The sequence below is a fragment of the Calidris pugnax genome, unplaced genomic scaffold (genome assembly GCF_001431845.1).
Source record: "Calidris pugnax isolate Ruff unplaced genomic scaffold, ASM143184v1 scaffold17, whole genome shotgun sequence".
NCBI classification, from domain to species: domain Eukaryota; kingdom Metazoa; phylum Chordata; class Aves; order Charadriiformes; family Scolopacidae; genus Calidris; species Calidris pugnax.
Genome location: NW_015090794.1, coordinates 723,215 through 742,905, shown reverse-complemented (window position 1 = coordinate 742,905; position 19,691 = coordinate 723,215). Strand labels below are relative to the sequence as shown.

Genomic DNA, 19,691 nt, shown 5'->3' with positions numbered 1-19,691 from the left:
GAGTTTGATAACTGCAACAACATTAATATGGGAGATACACATACACTATCAAATCCACAGATAAGCTCCTCTACTAGTATTAGAACTTCTGAATTAAAATACATTTTTTAATACTTCAAATAGCAATAGCTTTACAAAAGGTCCCAAAATGAGTCCACGATACTGCGCTATCATTGTTTTTCTCCACTAGAAATTTCTGTGCACCTGAGTGGGTATGGCATGAGCCATTTTATTTCCCCATATTCTTCCCCACGAGGAGGAAAAAATAACAGCTAGAGAGAAACCTTGTGTGGGCCAAATCTAGCCAACGTGTCTCCAAATTGATCATGATTACAGTAAAAAGGAACAGATCAGAATGCAAGTAAAAATGCTTCCCTTTAAAGTAAATATTTTGCTGTCTTGTAGCTGCAGAGCATGACAACAAACCTAATATAACCACACAGTCCACAAGGGCTGGGTTTTCATCTAGATAGGTTAAAAAAAATATTCCAGGACCAACTTCTCCTGGCCAGGATGTGAAGTTGAATTGTTCTTCCCGTTAGAGCAATGACTGCCTTGTATTACAAGTGTAAAGAATAACCTGAATTTAAAAAAAGAAATGCCAGGAAAAGGCCTTTTCATAAACTAAGGTGACATAGTTAAATCCACACCTAAAGACTGATTTTAAAATATTAGAAATGTAATAGGTATCTGTGTTAATTTACTGTCTCCCATAGCCAAGCTTAAGTTTAAGTTGGGAAGGAGGGGAAAAAGCAGCTCAAGCCAAGGATCTCTGCAACATACAAGATTACTTTTGAACTTCTTGGTAAGTCACCCTGCAGGAAGAAGACCCGTGAGCACTTTGCAAATAAATGCCTTTTTTTTTTTCCTTTCAGGAGTATGGAAAATGTCAAGTTTTATATCTATACTTTCTCATGTTCAGCATTTTTACTGACCATCTACATCGCAAAACAATTTTTCTCTCAGGTGTCTCAAGAAGAAACCAATGCATCATGTTCTTAAACTCAGAAAGCTGTACAGCATGTAATCATCCACGGCAATCATTCCTCTCTGATTCTCTCAGCTGAAATGAGCAAGACTGAAAAAAACCCAAAAAACATTAAGTTCTGCAGCAGAACTTGTACCGAACTTCTCCAAATTCCTACCTCAGCACATCAAGACCCACTGAACAAATGCTGTCTCTTGTGCTTCAGCCTGACCGGGTGTCTGTCAGGATCTCTTAGCAGTGGGTGAACACACCGGGGAATGCACACACACAGCCTGAACCTCAAATTTTCAGAACATGCAACAGAAGAAAACATCTTTCACATACGGCACTGGAAATAATCACATAATGCTTTGATACTTCAGAATAGTTTATCTGATCCCTTAACACACGAAGATCAATGGGCTGGAGGAGAAAGACGGAACGCTGTGCACTCCAAGGTCACATCAAGGGCCACAGAACCAAAAAGGCACCTATTTCTGCTCAACAGAAAACATGACATGAAATGCCACAAATAGGAATTGTGCAAAATACCTCAGTTTAACAACGAAGCCAGTCCCCTTACAACCACGGTGCTCATTGTACACTCAGATACACAGAGCTGAATGGATTTACAGAAGTTGAAGAAAGGCATGGAGAAGCTCCTAAAGCAACCACGTAACCAAAATAGCAGCTGCCCTGTCTCACGCACCCTGGAAAGCAAAGGGCAAGGCATTAAAGTCCTATGAACCTGAGCATGAAAATAACCATTAATCTGGTAACTGCAGGGAGGTCAGGAAGACCAGGTAGAAGACACCCAACATCAAAACAGAGCAGTAGTAGGCAAAGAACAGGAACTGTGTTTGTCAAAACGACTGCGTGATTGATACGGAGCATAATGACAACGAGCCTTTAAAAGCCAGTTAAGTTGTAGATCCTTCAAGGTATTTTTATATGGCAACTTGATGTCAAAAAAAAAAAAAAGCCCTTATAGAAAATAAAGTACTTCAAAAGGTGGCAGAGAATAAAATATTCTCTTTGCCCTCCCCCAAAGCAGCCAAACTTAAAAGCTCAGTGAGATCTTGCATGATCTGCACAGAAGCATAAGACTTGCAGTGAGAATCCTGCGCAGATGGCATCTCGAAAGAACAAGAGGTACTCCCACTAAACTGACAAAATAAAATTCACACCCGCAGCCGTCCTTTCCCCCCAATATCACACCATATGCTGCCTAGGAGTTTTTACCCTTCCTCAAAACAGATTTCACAAATTATTAACTTGAGGAGCCGGCTAACCGCCAGTGAAATTAAACGCATCCAAATATATTAATATGCACAAATTATTGTTGATGAACTGGCACCGAGCTATTCCAACAATCCACAACACACAAGCCATGCCACATGCTGTTTATGCATATTCCTACTTTCAGTATATACTGTATCTACCTTCTGTCCACACAAAGCCCAATTCTAGAAGCAGACATGAAAGAGCAGAACGGAAGGTCAGGGTAAATAGAATCCAAAAGCAATCCACAAAAGAACAAAACTGAGACGGAGATTACTGGCCTCGTTGAAAATGCCACGCTCTCTGTAACGACACAGAGTTAATCAGGTTAAAATACAGCGGTAAATCAGAGTTTGCTTCTTTGGTTTGGGTTGTCTTTTCTTAATGGTAAGAAAAAGAACCATCTCACTCTGCCCATGACAAGATGACAGGCACATGTTAAGACTGTAATCAGCGGAGCTACACGGGCTAATTCTGAACTTCCTCATCTGGCTCTTAATTTAGAGACTAGGAAAGCATCTTTGCATTGACTGAACCGCTGTACAGCAAAAATACACCCTCCGTGTCCAGAAAAGCTTTGGTTTTTAAAGGTTCACAGCATGATATCGACAAAAAAGGCAACGGTCTGTAGCTTTGTGTGGTGGGGTCAAGAAAAAAGGCAACAAACCTGCTGACCTCGGGATCTGCTGTCGAAGAAGGGGAAGGTCTGATGCGTGTTCTGACAGACACAGAAAGCCAAGCACTTCTAGCACATCTGGTTTTCTATAAGTATCCACCATATTATTTATTTTTAAGCCAGTTAAGCACTACTTTAAAGAAAAGCCTTGATAAATTTAATTTTAAATAAACATAAAATATTTTCTCTAAAAAGTACCTTGCTCCGAGGGCCAGAATCAAATCCTGCCTATATATTGCTGATGGGTTTGTCTTGATAAGGAACCTCCCATTCCCATAAAAACCTGTTCAAGCAGATGATGACAAGTGACTAACATTTACTGCATTTTTCATGCTAAAAGCCTAGTGTTTTGACTGCATATTGAAGTTATACAATGACTTGGTGAAGAAAGCACAGCACAGGAAAGAAATTAACTACCATTAGCGAGAGACAGGTAGGACAAATAACTGAGTCAGCAAAAATTTTACACTTGAAAGTCAAATCAGCATCTAAGAGGGGGAAAAAAAAAGGGGGGTTTTGTGCTGTTACCTAGCTGGATCCAGATGATGAAGGTTCACCTGAAGAAGTGCAGAACACAATTTTAGAAGTCAAATTGAAACACTGTCTGTAAACTAAGAATGATGCGTATGGATCAGTAACAACCACAGATCTACTTTTTAAACAGTCCAGAGGAGGAAAAATCAGGTTTGAGTTAGAAGTTTGGAACATGATCCAAGACCTGGATTAAGAACCCTGTCTTCTAAGGAATTTCACGTTGTGAACACACACAGTGTATCTCCCTTTGTCTCAAATCCCAAAGAGCCACCTAGAGTTACAAAATTCAAGTCTTTTCTACACAAGTAATACAAATGGCAATTTTCCAAGACAGGATAACACAAAAATTCAAGCCCGACTGCAAACTGCTTATTCCACATACAAGTAGTTGTAACTTCCTACAGTCTGCAGGGGTTGTATTTGAGGTAAATATCCCTGGAGATTAGAATTCCAGCTTTACAAACTTTGATGCTTACTTCAACATTTCTTCATCTGCAATATTTTATATTATTGCAGCTACTCACATGCCTATATATTGGTGTCTCTCTCTGCTCTTACTTCCCCACTAGTAAAACATGCAAAACAAGCTTTACAGGGAAGGAAAAAAGCCAAACCATTCAAATTTTTTTTATGTATATGTATTTAAAGGATTCTAAAATCTGTATGAAAACCCACTACTCCTCAGAGAGCAAACATACCCAAAGCTTCTACTCAGCTTCCTATTCTGTTTTAAACTAAACTGCTCCCACATAAAGCCATGCAAATTAAAACCTTCAAGCAGACCCTGAACCAAAAAATCTCCTCCAAAACACATTTAGCACATCACTGCAAAAGCCGTTCCCGATGCCAACCTACCATCAAGCTCAAGCTTCGAGGTAACTTCTACTCAAAATTGTTTTTGACATTTTTTTAATTTTTACTGGAAATGAAGCAAAGTCTGGCATTTATTCTGAACACAGATATCGCAATAAAACCCCAAAGTATTGTATTTCTAAGAGCTGCTAAGAATAGTCCTGATCTACAGAAGTTAGGTCTGGTGGTTCCTTCAACAATCCATAGGCTACTGAAAGAAGATCAACCAAAAAATACTGGGAGGCCTAACAAGGGCCACAACTAGCCATGACTTCCTTGAACACACAGTTTCATATTCCAAGCCACCCCACTACTATTGTCTGATACTCCCCGGAGAAAAGATATTAACTGGTTTATACTTCAACTTGTTACGGCATGGGCTTGAAATCAGGACTAAACCCCAGGGGAAAAAATAAGTTCTTTGTAAAGGAAATCTGCATCCTCTTTCATTAATCTTTACAAGCTGAAAAACACGCCCTGCAAGTTTCAACTCTTCTTCAATCATCAAGCTAAAGATAGTCAAACATTTTATATCAGTTACTTCCAAAGAGGTTTTTTTTTTCTGTTGGGGAGTGTATAAGAGCTGAAAAGGAAGAGCCATAAACTTTGAGGTTATCCATGGACACTACAGCAGGAACAGTATGGCGTAACTCAAAAAGGTCATTTAGATTTCAGCCTTACTACTGATGGATTTAAAAAAAAAAAACCATAGCAGAATGATTTTAGAATCTCAGAAGACAAACAGGAATTCACATAATTATGTAATATTTACTAAAAAATGTTAATATAAATATGCAATAATATAGGCCACATTATCACCGACATCAGCTTCTCAAAGAATTTGTCTTCTTCACATGGGATTCTAAAAAGCTTGAAAAGTTCTTTTTCTGTTTAAAATCGACTTCTTGGCTTACTCTAATGTCAAGTCTTACTTTGGTGACAATCCAAGAGCCGTTAATCTTTGCTGGTTTTGCTGTGGACAAATGAAACAACAGCACAGTTTGGTGTCAGCAAAGGGAGGTTCCCCCTTACTCCCAGCCATGTGTCCCGTTCCTGGGCAGTCCCATCTTCATGCGTGTCTAAGAGCCTTTGCCAAGCTGCTGAGTGCCATAACACAGGAGAACATTGCTCTTGCAAAACCACCACCACCAAAAAGCACAATGTTTTCTGCCAGGTTAATGAATGGAACACTTGCAAGCAGCCCAACAGCACCAGAGGGATTGCTTGGGAGATGGTGGGACCATGTGGCTGGAATCAAGGAGAAGCCTACACAAGGGTGATGAGAAAAAAAAAAAAGGATTGTCCCCTGATGGAAGAAGGCTGCCTGCCCCAGTCATAGCATGTGTCTTCACTCTTAGGTATTAGAAGTGTATTGCTAGTTCTTTTGCTTAAAGCGTAGCATCAACATGGAGGGAGGGGGAGATGGAAAGGTAATAGAAGTCTTACTGCTTTTATCAGAAATGGTTGGTTGGTTCTCTTAATGTTCACTAAAGGGTATGCCCCTGTAAAATCATGGCATGAAATGAAAACACAAACAGGACAACTCATATACTGAAAGACACCAGCTTATATCCTTTCTCAAAGGGGGCCCAAAATTCAATCAAATATTGAGGTAGTAAGAGCAGCACCCCCACTCATTCCTCAGTGGAGCTAACCTGGCATCTAATAAGCATTATGAAGCACTGTTAATTAGTAAACTCTTCAAATGAGAAGGCAAGATGACTTAATTTTACATTAGAAAAGTTTCTGTAACAAAAATTTGCTCACTCCAAGCAGGTAAACACCGCAGGGACTTCAGAGCCACTGTGGCTGACCCCGGAGTAATTAAATCATAGATAGCTCAATCAATGTACTGCTGTGAAGATAAACCATACGAAGGGATGTTACAGCAGAGATGAGAATTCCTGTCTGGCACTAGCTTTAGAAAACTAGGTGACACGTTCTTAGAGGACAATCAATACACAAAAAGCCTATAGAAATAACAAATCTGGAATTTCTTTTCAATATATCTTTTGCAGAGGGAAGCCTTATAGTGCTAGAGAGGTAAACTTCAAAAGTCTATCAAGACTTTCTGAAAGCTGATCTCTACAAACCTCAGCAAGTAAATCACAGCTTGAGTTTTAGAATTCTTAACAGATTCACACCCCTCTAATCTTTCTTATAATTCTGTGGGAACTTTGAGAGGAAAAGGTTTTTAAATTTATTTTTACTATCAGGTTTATCAATTTTAGACTTAGGAAAAATATTAAACAAGTCAGTCCAACGATCAGAGCTCACGACAAGGTAAAACAGGAATAAAAGAATCTCCGTGACAGAAGGGTAGCATTTTTTGATTTTACGATTCCAACCTCTTAGGAAACAGATTTCCAACCAGACAGCCATTTTAATTATGAAGTTAGATGGAAAAAAAAAGTCACAAAGGAAACATTAACTTGAGTAGTCTTAAACGTCATTTTCCTTTCCTTCACCACACAGCAGGCTAAAAAAAAATTAAGAATCAAAAAGACTTCTATTCAAGGCGCATTTTGTGCGGCCATAGTTTCGAATATAAAAGTAATACTGCTTGCAAATCAGTAACTTTTCAATTGAAGTTACAGCTAAAAATTTGGTGCTGTACCAAACCACATTTTTCATTCTGCTTTTCCATTTGAGCCACCTTAAATAGCGTTCAACTAGAAGACGCACACCAGAAGGCTGGTACATCCCAAAAAAACCTCCAAGTTCTAACGTAGTCTTCAACACCTTCAGGTTACTGCTGCTTCTTCAGCAGCAGCCACACTCCTGGGCTCTCGTCTAGAGAACCAGGAACATTTTCAGGCCACTGCTCCTCTTCCCTTGCCACCTTTACACGGGAGCTCTGCTGCAATATTTATTCCACTCGTGCTTCTCCACCATATCCCCAGCTGCAAAACCCACCTGCTACTCCCATTTAGCTCTTGGGTTTTGCCACCTCCCCCAAACCTCATCCTTCTTTCTAAAAAGGATTTGCTCATTCTCTGATAAAGGCCGCCCCCTCTGCCTTTTTGCAATCCTGCAAATGGGAATCCCAGGTGGCTCCTGCTAATTACCCATGTGCCTTGGGACTCTAATTCTTCCCATTGTTAATATACCAATCTTTAGCCACAAAGTCACTTCATATGCTAATAGGAGACCAGCTGATCCCAAGCTAATACTTCATGTACTCAGGAGAACTGATCTGCTGGGGGCATTAATGATAGCAGAGCAAGACAAGCTTTGGCAAAAAAGTTCCTGAAAGATACTCTATCATTTTCACTTCCAGTTCAACTCTGTAATAAAAAATTTACTTGTGAATTTGGAGCTTGGTCACTACCTTCACTTGCTGTGGGAAGCCTCTTCACAGACAAGAAGAGATTGAAAAAATTAGATTTTCCTTTTATGCTGTTAGAATCTATTTGATAATTGTTAAGTCTTATCTAATTTTCCATAGAAAAGTTTTGGTGTTTATAGGACGCTTGAAACACCAGCTTCAATCCAAAATCCAAATGAACATTTCTATGAATAGAAATATATATGAATTGAATATTCATATAATTGTTAAGTCTTATCTAATTTTCCATATAAAAGTTTTGGTGTTTATAGGATGCTTGAAACACCAGCTTGAATCCAAAATCAAGATGAGCATTTCTATTAATATATATGAATTGAATATTCAAATATATATATGAATATTACAAATATTTATGAAGCCGAGGTTGCGATCCAGTGCTGCTGCTGAGAACAAGTTCATAACAATAACTTAGGAGATGTCTACTTTCCACTCACCCTCTGCATTCCCCATGACTTATCTCTTCAGCCTGATCCAGTTCACCTGAAAACGACTGTTCCAGCACAATGAAAGAGGCAGCACCCTATAGGAGCTGGGGCACAAGGTCTGAGAGTGTCTTGAGCTGATACTGCCACCCAAGAGCACTCCTTTTAGCTCCAGGTGGACTACACACTCTTCTTGAATGTCTTGAAATACAGTTGTACACCATCAATGTTTCAAGTCTGCCAGGACATCACAATATGAAGTGCCCCTCATAAAACCCACACCACACAAGGCTTTTTCATCACAGCTTCTTGCTTAGTGTTTCCACTTGGTGAACAGTCTTCCACGTCACTTGGAAGATGCTTATGGGCAACATGGGAACAGCCCTTCGCAGAGGCAGCACCCTATAGGAGCTGGGGCACAAGGTCTGAGAGTGTCTTGAGCTGATACTGCCACCCAAGAGCACTCCTTTTAGCTCCAGGTGGACTACACACTCTTCTTGAATGTCTTGAAATACAGTTGTACACCATCAATGTTTCAAGTCTGCCAGGACATCACAATATGAAGTGCCCCTCATAAAACCCACACCACACAGGGATTTTTCATCACAGCTTCTTGCTTCGTGTTTCCACCTGGTGAACAGTGTTCCACGTCACTCGGAAGATGCTTATGGGCAACATGGGAACAGCCCTTCGGTTATACCCCAAAAGACAGGAATCAGCAGAGTACCATCAATGTTTCAAGTCTGCCAGGACATCACAATATGAAGTGCCCCTCATAAAACCCACACCACACAAGGCTTTTTCATCACAGCTTCTTGCTTAGTGTTTCCACTTGGTGAACAGTCTTCCACGTCACTTGGAAGATGCTTATGGGCAACATGGGAACAGCCCTTCGGTTATACCCCAAAAGGCAGGAATCAGCAGAGTTTCCACAACCTGTAGCATTTCATTTGAAGAGCAATTTGCTTAATGGCAAAATAGTGATTCAAGCAAAGTTACCTAATCTATCTTCTTACTGGCTGGAAAAATAGCTGTGAGATGGAAACATCACTGTTCTAAAAGAGAACTAAGGAACATTTATGGGGTTTTGTTAAGTTGGGGTTTTGTTGAGGTCTTTTGTTTGCTTGGTTTTGGAGGTTTGGGGGTTTTTTTTGTTGTTGCTTTTGTTTTTTTTACCTTTTTTTTTTTTTAAAGGATGTGTACAAGAAGTTCCTTCTTCAATGAGTCTCAAATTGTCGTGTAAATGAAAATATAATTTCGTTTTGCTAAATCAGAATCTAGGTCTTCTGCACAGTACTTCTTCTAATGAACTACCAGTTCAATCCTCCATTATAACATATTCATTTCGTGACTGAGTATTCTTCAGTTTTAATTTATGGTGCCAATGGAAGACAAAAGATCCTGCAGCTGTATAAAAGTTCAAAGAGTAGCAGACACATCCAGCTGTTTGAGAAGCATCATGAGACTGCTACAAATTTAGAATTAAAAGAAAATCCCTTTATGCACAAAGAAGGTTCTGCCACTCATTCACCTAAATGAGTGTCATGCAAATAATAAAGATGTAACACGAAATTACAACAAAACATATTTTTACCACCTAAGTGGTTCAATATGAAGAAGATCAAGTTTAATTTATTTTCTTATTAGGACTGAAAATCATATGCTAGTCCTTCACATACAAGTTAAGTGTATCCTTTCAAGGCCATGCCTGTCCAGGTTTTGGAGTACTGTCCCATCTACTTTTGTTATAATACTCATACACTCATCTTGCACAAATGCTGAAGCAGGCATTGGCACAGTAACTGTTTCAGAAGGTCATTGCTGAGCAGTTAAAGATGCCACCTCCCAGCTGACCACAGCATCTCTGGAGGCAAGACAGAAAGCAGCAAACACCCCCTGCCTTCCTCTTAAAACAGCTTTGCAGAGAGCATTTTATACATAAGAGGCAGCTGGTTTTGTTTTAACAGACCCTTTTGTAAACAGAACTGATCAACAGATGTGCAGCGCTTATTATAGATGGTTACCAACACCATCTTCATTTTCAGAACCAATAAAACTGGACATTATGCCCCTTCTCTGAGCCATTTACCTACCTCAGAAGATAAACTGCATTCGCTAATATCTGCTATGGGATTGCTAAAAACCTGATGGCAAAAGAATTGAGTATTAGAAAAAAGAGAGAAATGGGAATGTCCAGACAATTGCAGCATTTCAGTCTGCATGCAGGCTCTTCACTGATCTGAAACTGCAAACAGACAAGTCAATGTGAGGAAAGTGAAGGGAAAAAGCCTCTGAAGCAGATATATATTTAGCAGCAGGTTAGATGGAGAGAAAAGGCTCAAGGACAATGGCTGGTCTTTTCTTGCTTCAGCTAAACCCCCAATGTATTTTTGTGAAAGAAAGCTAGTTTTTTGCTTTTAACTGTAGCCCAAAACTACATTATGTCTCCTGGGTGCTTTGATTTTTTTCTCTTTCTAAATCTCAGCACATAGACAGCTCCAGGGCTCAGTAGGAGAAATTATTAAAAGCACGCCTGCAGAAGTAAAGAGATCAGTCATTTCCCTCATCCCCTGTGTTTCACGAGCACTCCCCTGCCCATGCAGTGTTGTATGAGATCTCATGCAACCAGACGTGTCCTTTTTAAACAGACTGAAAAATTTAAAATCCTTTAAGAGTAGGCACAGCATTCCTTCAAATGGGAAAGAGAAACACAGAAATGTGCTTCCACTCTTCAGAAAGGTCACATTCACCTTCAAAATGCTATCAAACTTTTTTTTTTTAAACCCTGCACAGTTGTATTAAGTAAATTGCAACAGACTTTACAAAATATACTGGAGTTTCATAAAACACAAAATCCCACTGTGAACATGATGCAAGCAATTCTTGCCTAGTTATTTTTTCCTAGGCTGCTTGAAGTTTCCAAAGTCCAGATGTTTTTCCAACTCTTTCCTGTTCCACTATTGCAAATGCATAGGTCCCTTCTTTAGAATTACCATTCTATACACATTTTCGACTTGCTCCAACTTACTCTGTGCTTCTCAGTCCATTTTTTTCCCAAATAAATATACACATATTTTGGATTAAGTATGATTTACTGTATTAGAAACATGACATTAGAAAGTTGAAACATGGCATTAGAAAGTTATGTTCAGTGTATTTTGACAAAAGCAAATATGTGCAAAAAGCGTGACGCATTCTCATAAAACAGTAAGTAGCTTAAAAATTAGGAAAAAACTTTTTAAACTGTTTCCTACTTCCAATCTCTATAGCTACATCTCCAATGTTGTACCTTCACCGTTAAAATGTTACTGTGCACTTAAAAGTACATGAAATTGCCCAATAATCCTCATTAGAGCTTGTCAGGAAGCTGACAAGCTTTAACCCCCTTCTCTCCCAACCTAAAGACAGCAGAAAAAAAATTGGAAAATCCTGTTCATTTCCATCCCCCTTACCCAAATACTCGCCAGCTGTAAGTAGATATGCCCACATTTCACAGAGTTCTTTGCTACTGAACTCTAAACATTAAACATTTGAAACGCATTTCAAAACCGCTATTTGACACACACTGGAGAACAAATTAGGTCTTTTCAGAGTCAATATGAGATTGAAGCGACCCTATTTAGAGTTTAGAACACGAAACAGAAAGACATCAACTGTGCTTATTCTGTCTGCTAAAAACACATTTACCAATGGGCTGCCGCAGTTAAGGATGCATCTGAACTACAGGATTTCCCTTCAAACACCTGCATGGGATCTCTGATGAAGACAGAGTTGAGATAACATCACTGATTTCTGCTAAAGTCGTTAAATGCATATTGTCAAAAAAAAAAAAAAAAAAAGTTCTGTTTTGTAGCTGTTACACAGATGAACCATCATCAGTACCTGAAGTGACAGAGCAGATATCCTTCTACAGTGAGAAAAAGGTAGCGTAAAATAAAATTTATTTTGTTATCCTAAATCAACTACAATTACATCAGGGTAAAAATAGTTATGGAAGAACACCACAGAATTTTGAACACACAAGTAGCTGAGAATCAGCTTCAGAAAGGCTTTCTAGAACTTACCTATGGTGCAGTTTGTGGTTATTTTTCTCCGCTTGGGGTTGTGTCGTAGCAATTCTAACTCTCGTTTGGTTGGCTCCCATGTTGAATACTTCTCTCCAATGCCTAAGCAGATGAAAAAAAAGTTTCAGGGAGTTGTTTAGTAAAAGGATTAAAAACCTCTGCTCAAGTGAAAACTTTCAACATGCTGTCCATTAAGTTAGATTCAATCTATGTACAAAAGACTGATTTCTTTTTACCCTGCCCCCCAAAAAATGGTCAGAAAGATTTGTTGGAAGATTGGTTGATATAAGAGCTAAAGGAAGAAAACCACTTCTTTACTTATAAAGGATATCTATCCCAAATAAATTCTCTGTTACTGGATTATAATCCTCCTTTCAGTTAAAAAGAAATTGCAGCACAAGAATAAATCCACTATTACTCAAAAATGCATTTCTTTGTGCTCAGAGGAGGTCAAACGACAGACCCACCTTATGATTTTCAGAGAGGATACAGGATATCCAAGAAATCTCATCACCTAACTTTAACAATTTATTCAAAAAATCAAAACTGACCCAACTTAATGGACAGATACAGGCTTAAACTTTACAGATGAACAGCAGAAATTAGTAATTCAATATACTGAACAGTTACTACATGTCTTAGGATATGCCATTACAGAGTAAGACCTCTCCTTGTTCATGTAGGACTGGATATTAGGAAGTTCTAAACATCCACTTTACTGATGTATCTAATATTACCTAAAAATGCAATTAGTAGTAGATTTAAACATAAGCCTCCCCCCACCAACCAACCAAAACTGTCCAAATGCTCAACTACCCTTTCACGAGCTGCAGCTAAAATCTGTCATTATACTCTTTAAATATCAACCCATTTCTTTTGTTGAAAGGGAAGCGCAGTGGAAGAGAGCCAGGGAAGCAGTACAGAGAAGAGATGTGAAGCAAGCGCAGAGTTGTGTTCAGTGGAAATCCCATACAAGAGAAACACAACAGTGAAGACTCATGTGCTGACCAGCCAGGTACTGCTGCAGCATTCTACATAGCACAGAGAAATCACTACACGAGGTCAATTATAGCAAGTCGTTAAAGCATCTTGGCATTAAAAATAAAGAATAATAAGACGACAAGCAATCTATTCTAAAACTGAGGATTAAAGTCAATTAAGAGTTATTTTTCAGAATGCATGGAGCAGAAACAGTGCTGTGCTACAGAAAATAAATTATAAATCATACATATGAAAAGAAGGAGAGTAGAAAATATAGCTAGAGGCTTACACATTCTGCATAATACACATTAAATTTTAATAACTCTTTGATCTTCATTTTCAGAAATAGCTATGCTTGTCAGAAGCTACCCACCCAAAAATGTTCAATTCACATTTACTACTGACCCTCCAGCTTCTAGTAATAAAAGGTATCATTTCTGGATTCTTGAGGACTAGAAAATTCTTATTTACATGGATGCACCCATCACTCACTTCATTTGATTCAAGAACAGATTATGCAAGAAGCATAAGAAAGAATACCAGAATCATATAGTCCCTTTCCTTTATCCAAGGTTCAGCATCAAGCTACACACCCAGGAAAACAGAAAAGGAAACTAATTACTGTGTAACAGATTGATGAGATAAAACAGCTGCAATGCTTTGAATACACTCTACAGTAGGCATAGGCAAACGAATGAAGCGACTTCAGAGACGCACATATGGACAGTTCACATATGACAGAACATTGGCTTGCAACAAGTTTTATATTAGATGTCTTCAGCAGCCCTTTTCACATTCGTAATACTCCCTTCGGAATTGATATCAATTGGTTTGTATGAAAGGCTCAAAGTAATTTTCAACACGGTGTCGGTACCAGCTATAGTACTGGCCAGCTGTAAGCGTGAACTCTCGTGTTTGGGATGCCTGTAGTTTAAACATGGCCAAACGCAGCTGGTATGATCTGACAACGATGAAATCTCGTAATAAAATAAAAAAAACCAACCTTGGATATGTTTAAATCCTGGTTTAAATCAAATATAACAAAATTCACACCTGGAAACACATGTGCGCTCAGCTTTAGGCATGCAATAGTTCCACATATGTCAGTGGGACTATTAATATATATTTATATATATCTATATATAATTATATAGCTTGAATGCTTATAGAGGATGCAGACCCAAGCATTTCACAAGAGCAACTCTTCAGGTAAAGTTAAACATGACAGACTGGATGACTCTGCAGGATTCTGGGCGAATCAAATAGTGTTCAATTAAAAAGAAATTAAACCAAACAGAAAACCAGGTACAGCTGATGCCACAACAAACACAGAGCAAAACAGACAGAAAACTTTTACAGAAGCCTTTCATTAGAAAGAGCACAAGTTAAGTCAGAGACAGAAATTAAAAAGTGTACTGTTCCAGCTATAGAATTTATCAATTATATTAAGGTTTCATGACTCTTGAAAATTTGGAAAAAAAGACAGAACCATTTATTAAGAATGGTTCAATGTTTAAAATTTAAAAACAAACAAACAAACAACCCCCCCTCAAAAAACACAAGAACAATAAAACAACAAAAAACCACCAACAAAAAAAAAACAGAGGAGGAAATATATTTAATAAAGGGTTTAATAACACCCACAAACATGCCAAAAACGTCAATATATCTACCTTAAACAAAGATTTGCAAAACATGCACAGGTTACCATTTACAATTAAAGGAAAGTAGCGTTATAGGAGTGAAAATTCATCATTTAAAAAATGATGCTATGAAATAGCCAGAGATTCAAGTCAGCATGTGAAATTTCCATCCAAGAATTAATTTTGTTAGGTAAAATACACAAATTGTCACTTTTCAGAGACTTTATCAGGGACACATGGATGAGTGAAGGAAAAGGTGAAGAAGGCTCTAGTTTATAAAAAATCACAATTTTGAGAGTAATCATTAATATAGATTTTTTACTTTGCTATACTTCAGCAAATCTCCCTTTTCCCTCCCAAAGATCCAAACGTTAATTAGAATGAAGGGCTCCGTGTTTTCTCACCTCCTTCGTTATTAAAGAACATTCAATACCAGAAGTAAAAAAAAAAATGGTAGAGGTGCAACTTGTTCAGAGTTATATCATATAACCCTGAACTACAGCTGGACATGGGAACTCATCACACTACGAGTTAATATTACAGGAGTATGAAATGAATCTCATTATATTTGGGGTTTTTCTTAAAGTTTTTTCTCCAGGCATCATGTTATTATGTGAGCATCTATTAAAGTATATACTAATACCCTTCAAGCACTGTGTGGATAGAAGTTTAAAAATACACAACTTTGGCAATTCAATTTTTAAGCCAATCTCAGTTTTTGCAGACTGGATTCACTTCTTACGTTATGTTGGCAGCACTATCTGAAGTAAACTAACTCTGTGGTGGAAATAACACAACCAAGACACTGAGTTTGGGCTTTGCACTAATCTTGACATTCCGTTTGGAAGAAGAAGGGTTTCCTCCCCCTTTATAGTCTTTTAGATAACGTGAGTCACTAGGGGAAGGAGGGGATGGTTTGAAGCAATAGAGAAAGAAGGAATGAAGATTAAAAGATGACATAATTCTCCAGTATTTCTCCCATGTATCTCCCTTTCTCATTTCTTCCATAAATTTGTGGGGAAACACACATGGCTTCACAATGAAAAGACGTAAAATGAAAAATTCTATGCTATGACTAAAGAAAAAATGTCTATACTGCATACTCCAGTAATTTAAAGTGTATTATTGTCTATTCCTTCATTTTACATCTTTATTGGTTATTACAAATTTGTTCTCTAGGGAGAGAAAATGCAATGTTCATACTCATCTAAAGATGCATTCTCATATATATATTTAATATGCCATTCATTAGTCAGTTAACCAGTACCCAGAAGGGTTTCTACCTGGCAGTTACTCTCTGTGATTCTTCCCTTCACTGCACAACTTTGTGGCCCAAGATGACAAGATGAACAATCTTGTGGCTCTTAATTACCCTAGAATATAAGCTATAGCAGCCTGACACCCACTGGAGGACAAACTGGGCTGCATCTCAGTCCAGAAGGCACAAATATACCCTTTGCTAAGGGCAACATAATTAAGAAATTGCTCTTGTAATTTACATATTCAAAGATAAGGAACCGGGGCAGGGGCTTCCTCCTCTATAGGATCACCAAGCAGCATTCTGTTGTCGCAGTCGATTAACTTGGTGCCCAAAACACCACAGTTTACGAGGGTTTGAAGGAGTTTTCAGAAGAGTTGCACAGACTAATCGAAAGGTTTAAAAACTTGTTTCTGTTTTGAAACCTTGCTTTGAAAATCAGTACTTTGTGCTAAAGCATTTTAAGCTGTATTTACTTGTTCCAGGACTCACTGGAGACCTCACTATCCTTTCCTCTGACTCAACTCCCTCAAAATTGGGAATAAGCAGAAAGCAGTTCCTACTACAGGTCCCATTCTAAGTAAAAGCAGCTATACTTTTGAAACGCCATCAGAAAAGCTCTAGTTAATACGATGTTAGCTGCTATTTTTAAAATTGGAAATGAGGTTAAGAATGGTTTGAAGTCATATCAGCCCTGACTAAGGCTGTCACATTGAAACAGGATGCCATGGATTCAGTAAGAGACATTACTAGACAGAAGTCATCTGTCTTTAAATACAGACTTTCCCACTTTAAGAAAACATACCCCCTAGAGGCCACTGGAAATGGAAGATGACAAGCTTTTATAACTGATGCTCAAAAACTACTCAGTTAAAGGTAAATGCTACTTCCTTTCCTTTCCAAAAAAAAAGAGAAAAGGTTTGTTTTGGAATAGTTGTATCAAGGAAAGGGCATATGAAATCAAGTCTGCTGTAATTATTCAATCATTGGAACATATCCAAGCAAGAGGAAAACAATTTGCACGATAAAACTGGCATTCTTAACTGTGATTCATGTCTAAAATGGCAGGATAATCAGCAAAGGGACGCTTGTTAGTGAAGTGCGTCGCCAGCCCACGCCTCTTACCTGTCATTGTACACTGGTAGTGAGAAACCACTGTTGGGGTGAAGGCTAAAAAAGAAAAAATTAGGGAAAGCAAACTGAATAAAACAAATGTGTGTACATATATTTGTGTGTAAATACTTCTACATAGATACTGTGCGTGTACCATGAAAGCACAGGTGTGTAAGTAAGCTGGCACGTTCTATTAAAAAAAATTAGAAAAAAAAAAATCACACACAAGGGTGGCATTTCATGTGAGGGGAACAGATTTATTGCCTCTATCACCTAAATTAGCCTAAAGGAGCAGACTGTTACATTTTCTACCTAATACAGATCTGACTGATATTATGCAAGTTTTGCAGGATTAATGTTAGATATTTTTCTTTTTTTTTTTGCAACTAGAAATAAAATATTTCCACTACAGTTAGGTGTGGCGCACATGTTAAACTAACAGTCTAACTCCTGGAAAGTAACAGCTAGACATCTCTCTCTCTCTCTCCCAAATCCTTCACTACTACATCTAAAGAGCTCTTTCTTCCCCTTACTGTTTTTTGCCATTGACAAATGGGAGGGACAGGTATGATTAAAAACAGAAACAAGAAATTCAGGCAGGAAAACCAAACCTTGTAATTTCCAAGCTTTTCGTTGTTCTTCTTTGGCAATTTGTTCCATGTCTTTGTCGTATATGTAATCTTGACACATAAAGCAGTATATACCCCCATACAAAAGGTCTATGGCTGCAAAACAGAAGGGAAGTTGGGGAGGAGGGGAAAAAAAAAAAAGAAAAAAAAAACAAAGACATGAGTTCATAAACTAGAAGACATTTTAAAGCAGGCTTCCAAGTCAGGCACTCTTTCTTCTCAGCTGTCCACAAAAAGTAAAACCTGTACCTTAGAATCTGGAAGACTTATTAAAAAAAAAAAAAAAAAAAAAAGAAAGAAACATGGAAATTTTTCCAGTTACAATATGAGTTACTCAATTGCTTCTGGCACAGCAAGAAAACTGGGTAAAACAACAAAGCATTAGCTGCTTTCAAGTTGTTTGTAATTCACAATATACCTTTCAAAGACATAAGTAACCAAAAGGCGTAATTACAGCGTTATGACTTAAATACATGCAGAACTAGTACTTTAAGATTTGATACCTAAGTTTGACTTGTCTTGTTCTAAGACTTCAGTGATTTCTATTGAAAGCCATTAAAATAATTAGAAAGCACCTATCCAAATGAAGGCTCAAACAGAAGACAGCACTGAAAGCTCAAATACTTGTGCAGGGGAATGGTTTTCTGGAGTAGTTTATTCCACAGGTTACATGTCACACAGTATTTCGTTTCACGTGCCCTTTTAGAATGGGTATATGAATGCTGATCAACGTTAAAAGTATTTACACAACCCTAAACAACAAAAAGCCAAGAAATTAAATAAATCAACTAACTGGGAAATGACATTTTGCTTCAACATACACTGAGGAAGTAGTAAGTGCAAATTAATCATAGCAAATTGCTGATTTTCAGTACAGAGATACGGAAAAAAAGCTACAATCAAAGTTTAAAAAATAAAATAAAAATCAGTGGGCCAGCTAGTAAAATACAACCTGCATCCAGCAGACAGCTGAGAAACCTATCACCATTCTCCCTCAAGAGTGTATCCTCCATTTATTTTATTTCCAGATAAATAGTATTATTATAAAAAAAAAATCTCAGTATGGTGGAAACTTGTTTTAAACAGAGGAAACCATTACCACATTCGGTGGCCTACAAGACACAGCACGGAATTACTCTGAAGTCATAAATGAGCCAAACCACATGCCACGCTGCAGGAATTCTGCTGTCGGTCTCATGAGGCAAAGGAAGGTGAAGCCTTTGTGCTGTCCCCTGTTTGTGGGCCAGTGGCCTCAGTGAGGCTGGGGAGCTTGGTAAGGTTTCTTCCCAACCCCATCTCACCCATCCTTCACAGCCTCTACCCCTCTCAACAACCTGCTGCCCCTTCCCCTCTTTTAGTCCTGTACGTCCTTTTTTTCTCCTCCTCCTCTTTCAAAAAAATCACTTTTTCCATGATTCTGTCAAGTTGCTTGTTACTTCTCCTATTATGTAATAAAGAGAACAAATATTTCAATAAGTTTGCATAATGCCTATTGGCTGTCATCTTGTTTATGTGCTTCATTTTTTTGTTTTTTAGTCTATTTGGCCCACAGTCTGTTTGGGAAAGAGGATAAGTGCTGCTTGCGTTACCTTCTGTAACGCCCAAACACCAGAATTTTCACCCTGGGGCCTGGATAATAATAAACTCCTTTAGCAAAATATCACAAAAGGTGTTAAGAATCTGAGCTGTGGTGGAGATCACTAACAAAACACTATGCCATGGGAGGGGATGTGGGGGGAGTGTGGGGTGGGGAAGGAAAAAAACCCAATCAAACAACTCTAAGTGTGATAATATTTACTCCATTGCCTACCAGTTATGCAGATTTTTCAACAAACAACGGTTGAAAATCCAAAGTATTGGTCTCAAAACACAAAGTCAAATATTGTTCTCCATATATTTTTTAAAAGGTCTTACAAACAGTC

At 38.2% G+C, this 19,691-nt stretch overlaps 1 protein-coding gene across 2 annotated transcripts in view; it reads right to left on the bottom strand.

Annotated features, from left to right (window-relative positions):
- The window catches only part of USP22 (ubiquitin specific peptidase 22), a 71,858-nt gene that overhangs the window by 40,417 nt on the left and 11,750 nt on the right, over positions 1-19,691 (bottom strand). The window contains exons 2-4 of one of the 2 annotated variants that reach the window (XM_014936518.1): positions 17,752-17,865; positions 17,153-17,197; positions 12,146-12,247 (exon numbers count right to left, since the gene is read on the bottom strand). In XM_014936518.1, coding sequence (XP_014792004.1) covers positions 12,146-12,247; positions 17,153-17,197; positions 17,752-17,865 — 261 coding nt within the window. The remainder of the gene's footprint in view (positions 1-12,145; positions 12,248-17,152; positions 17,198-17,751; positions 17,866-19,691) is intronic. The other variant, XM_014936519.1, reaches the window with a different exon arrangement.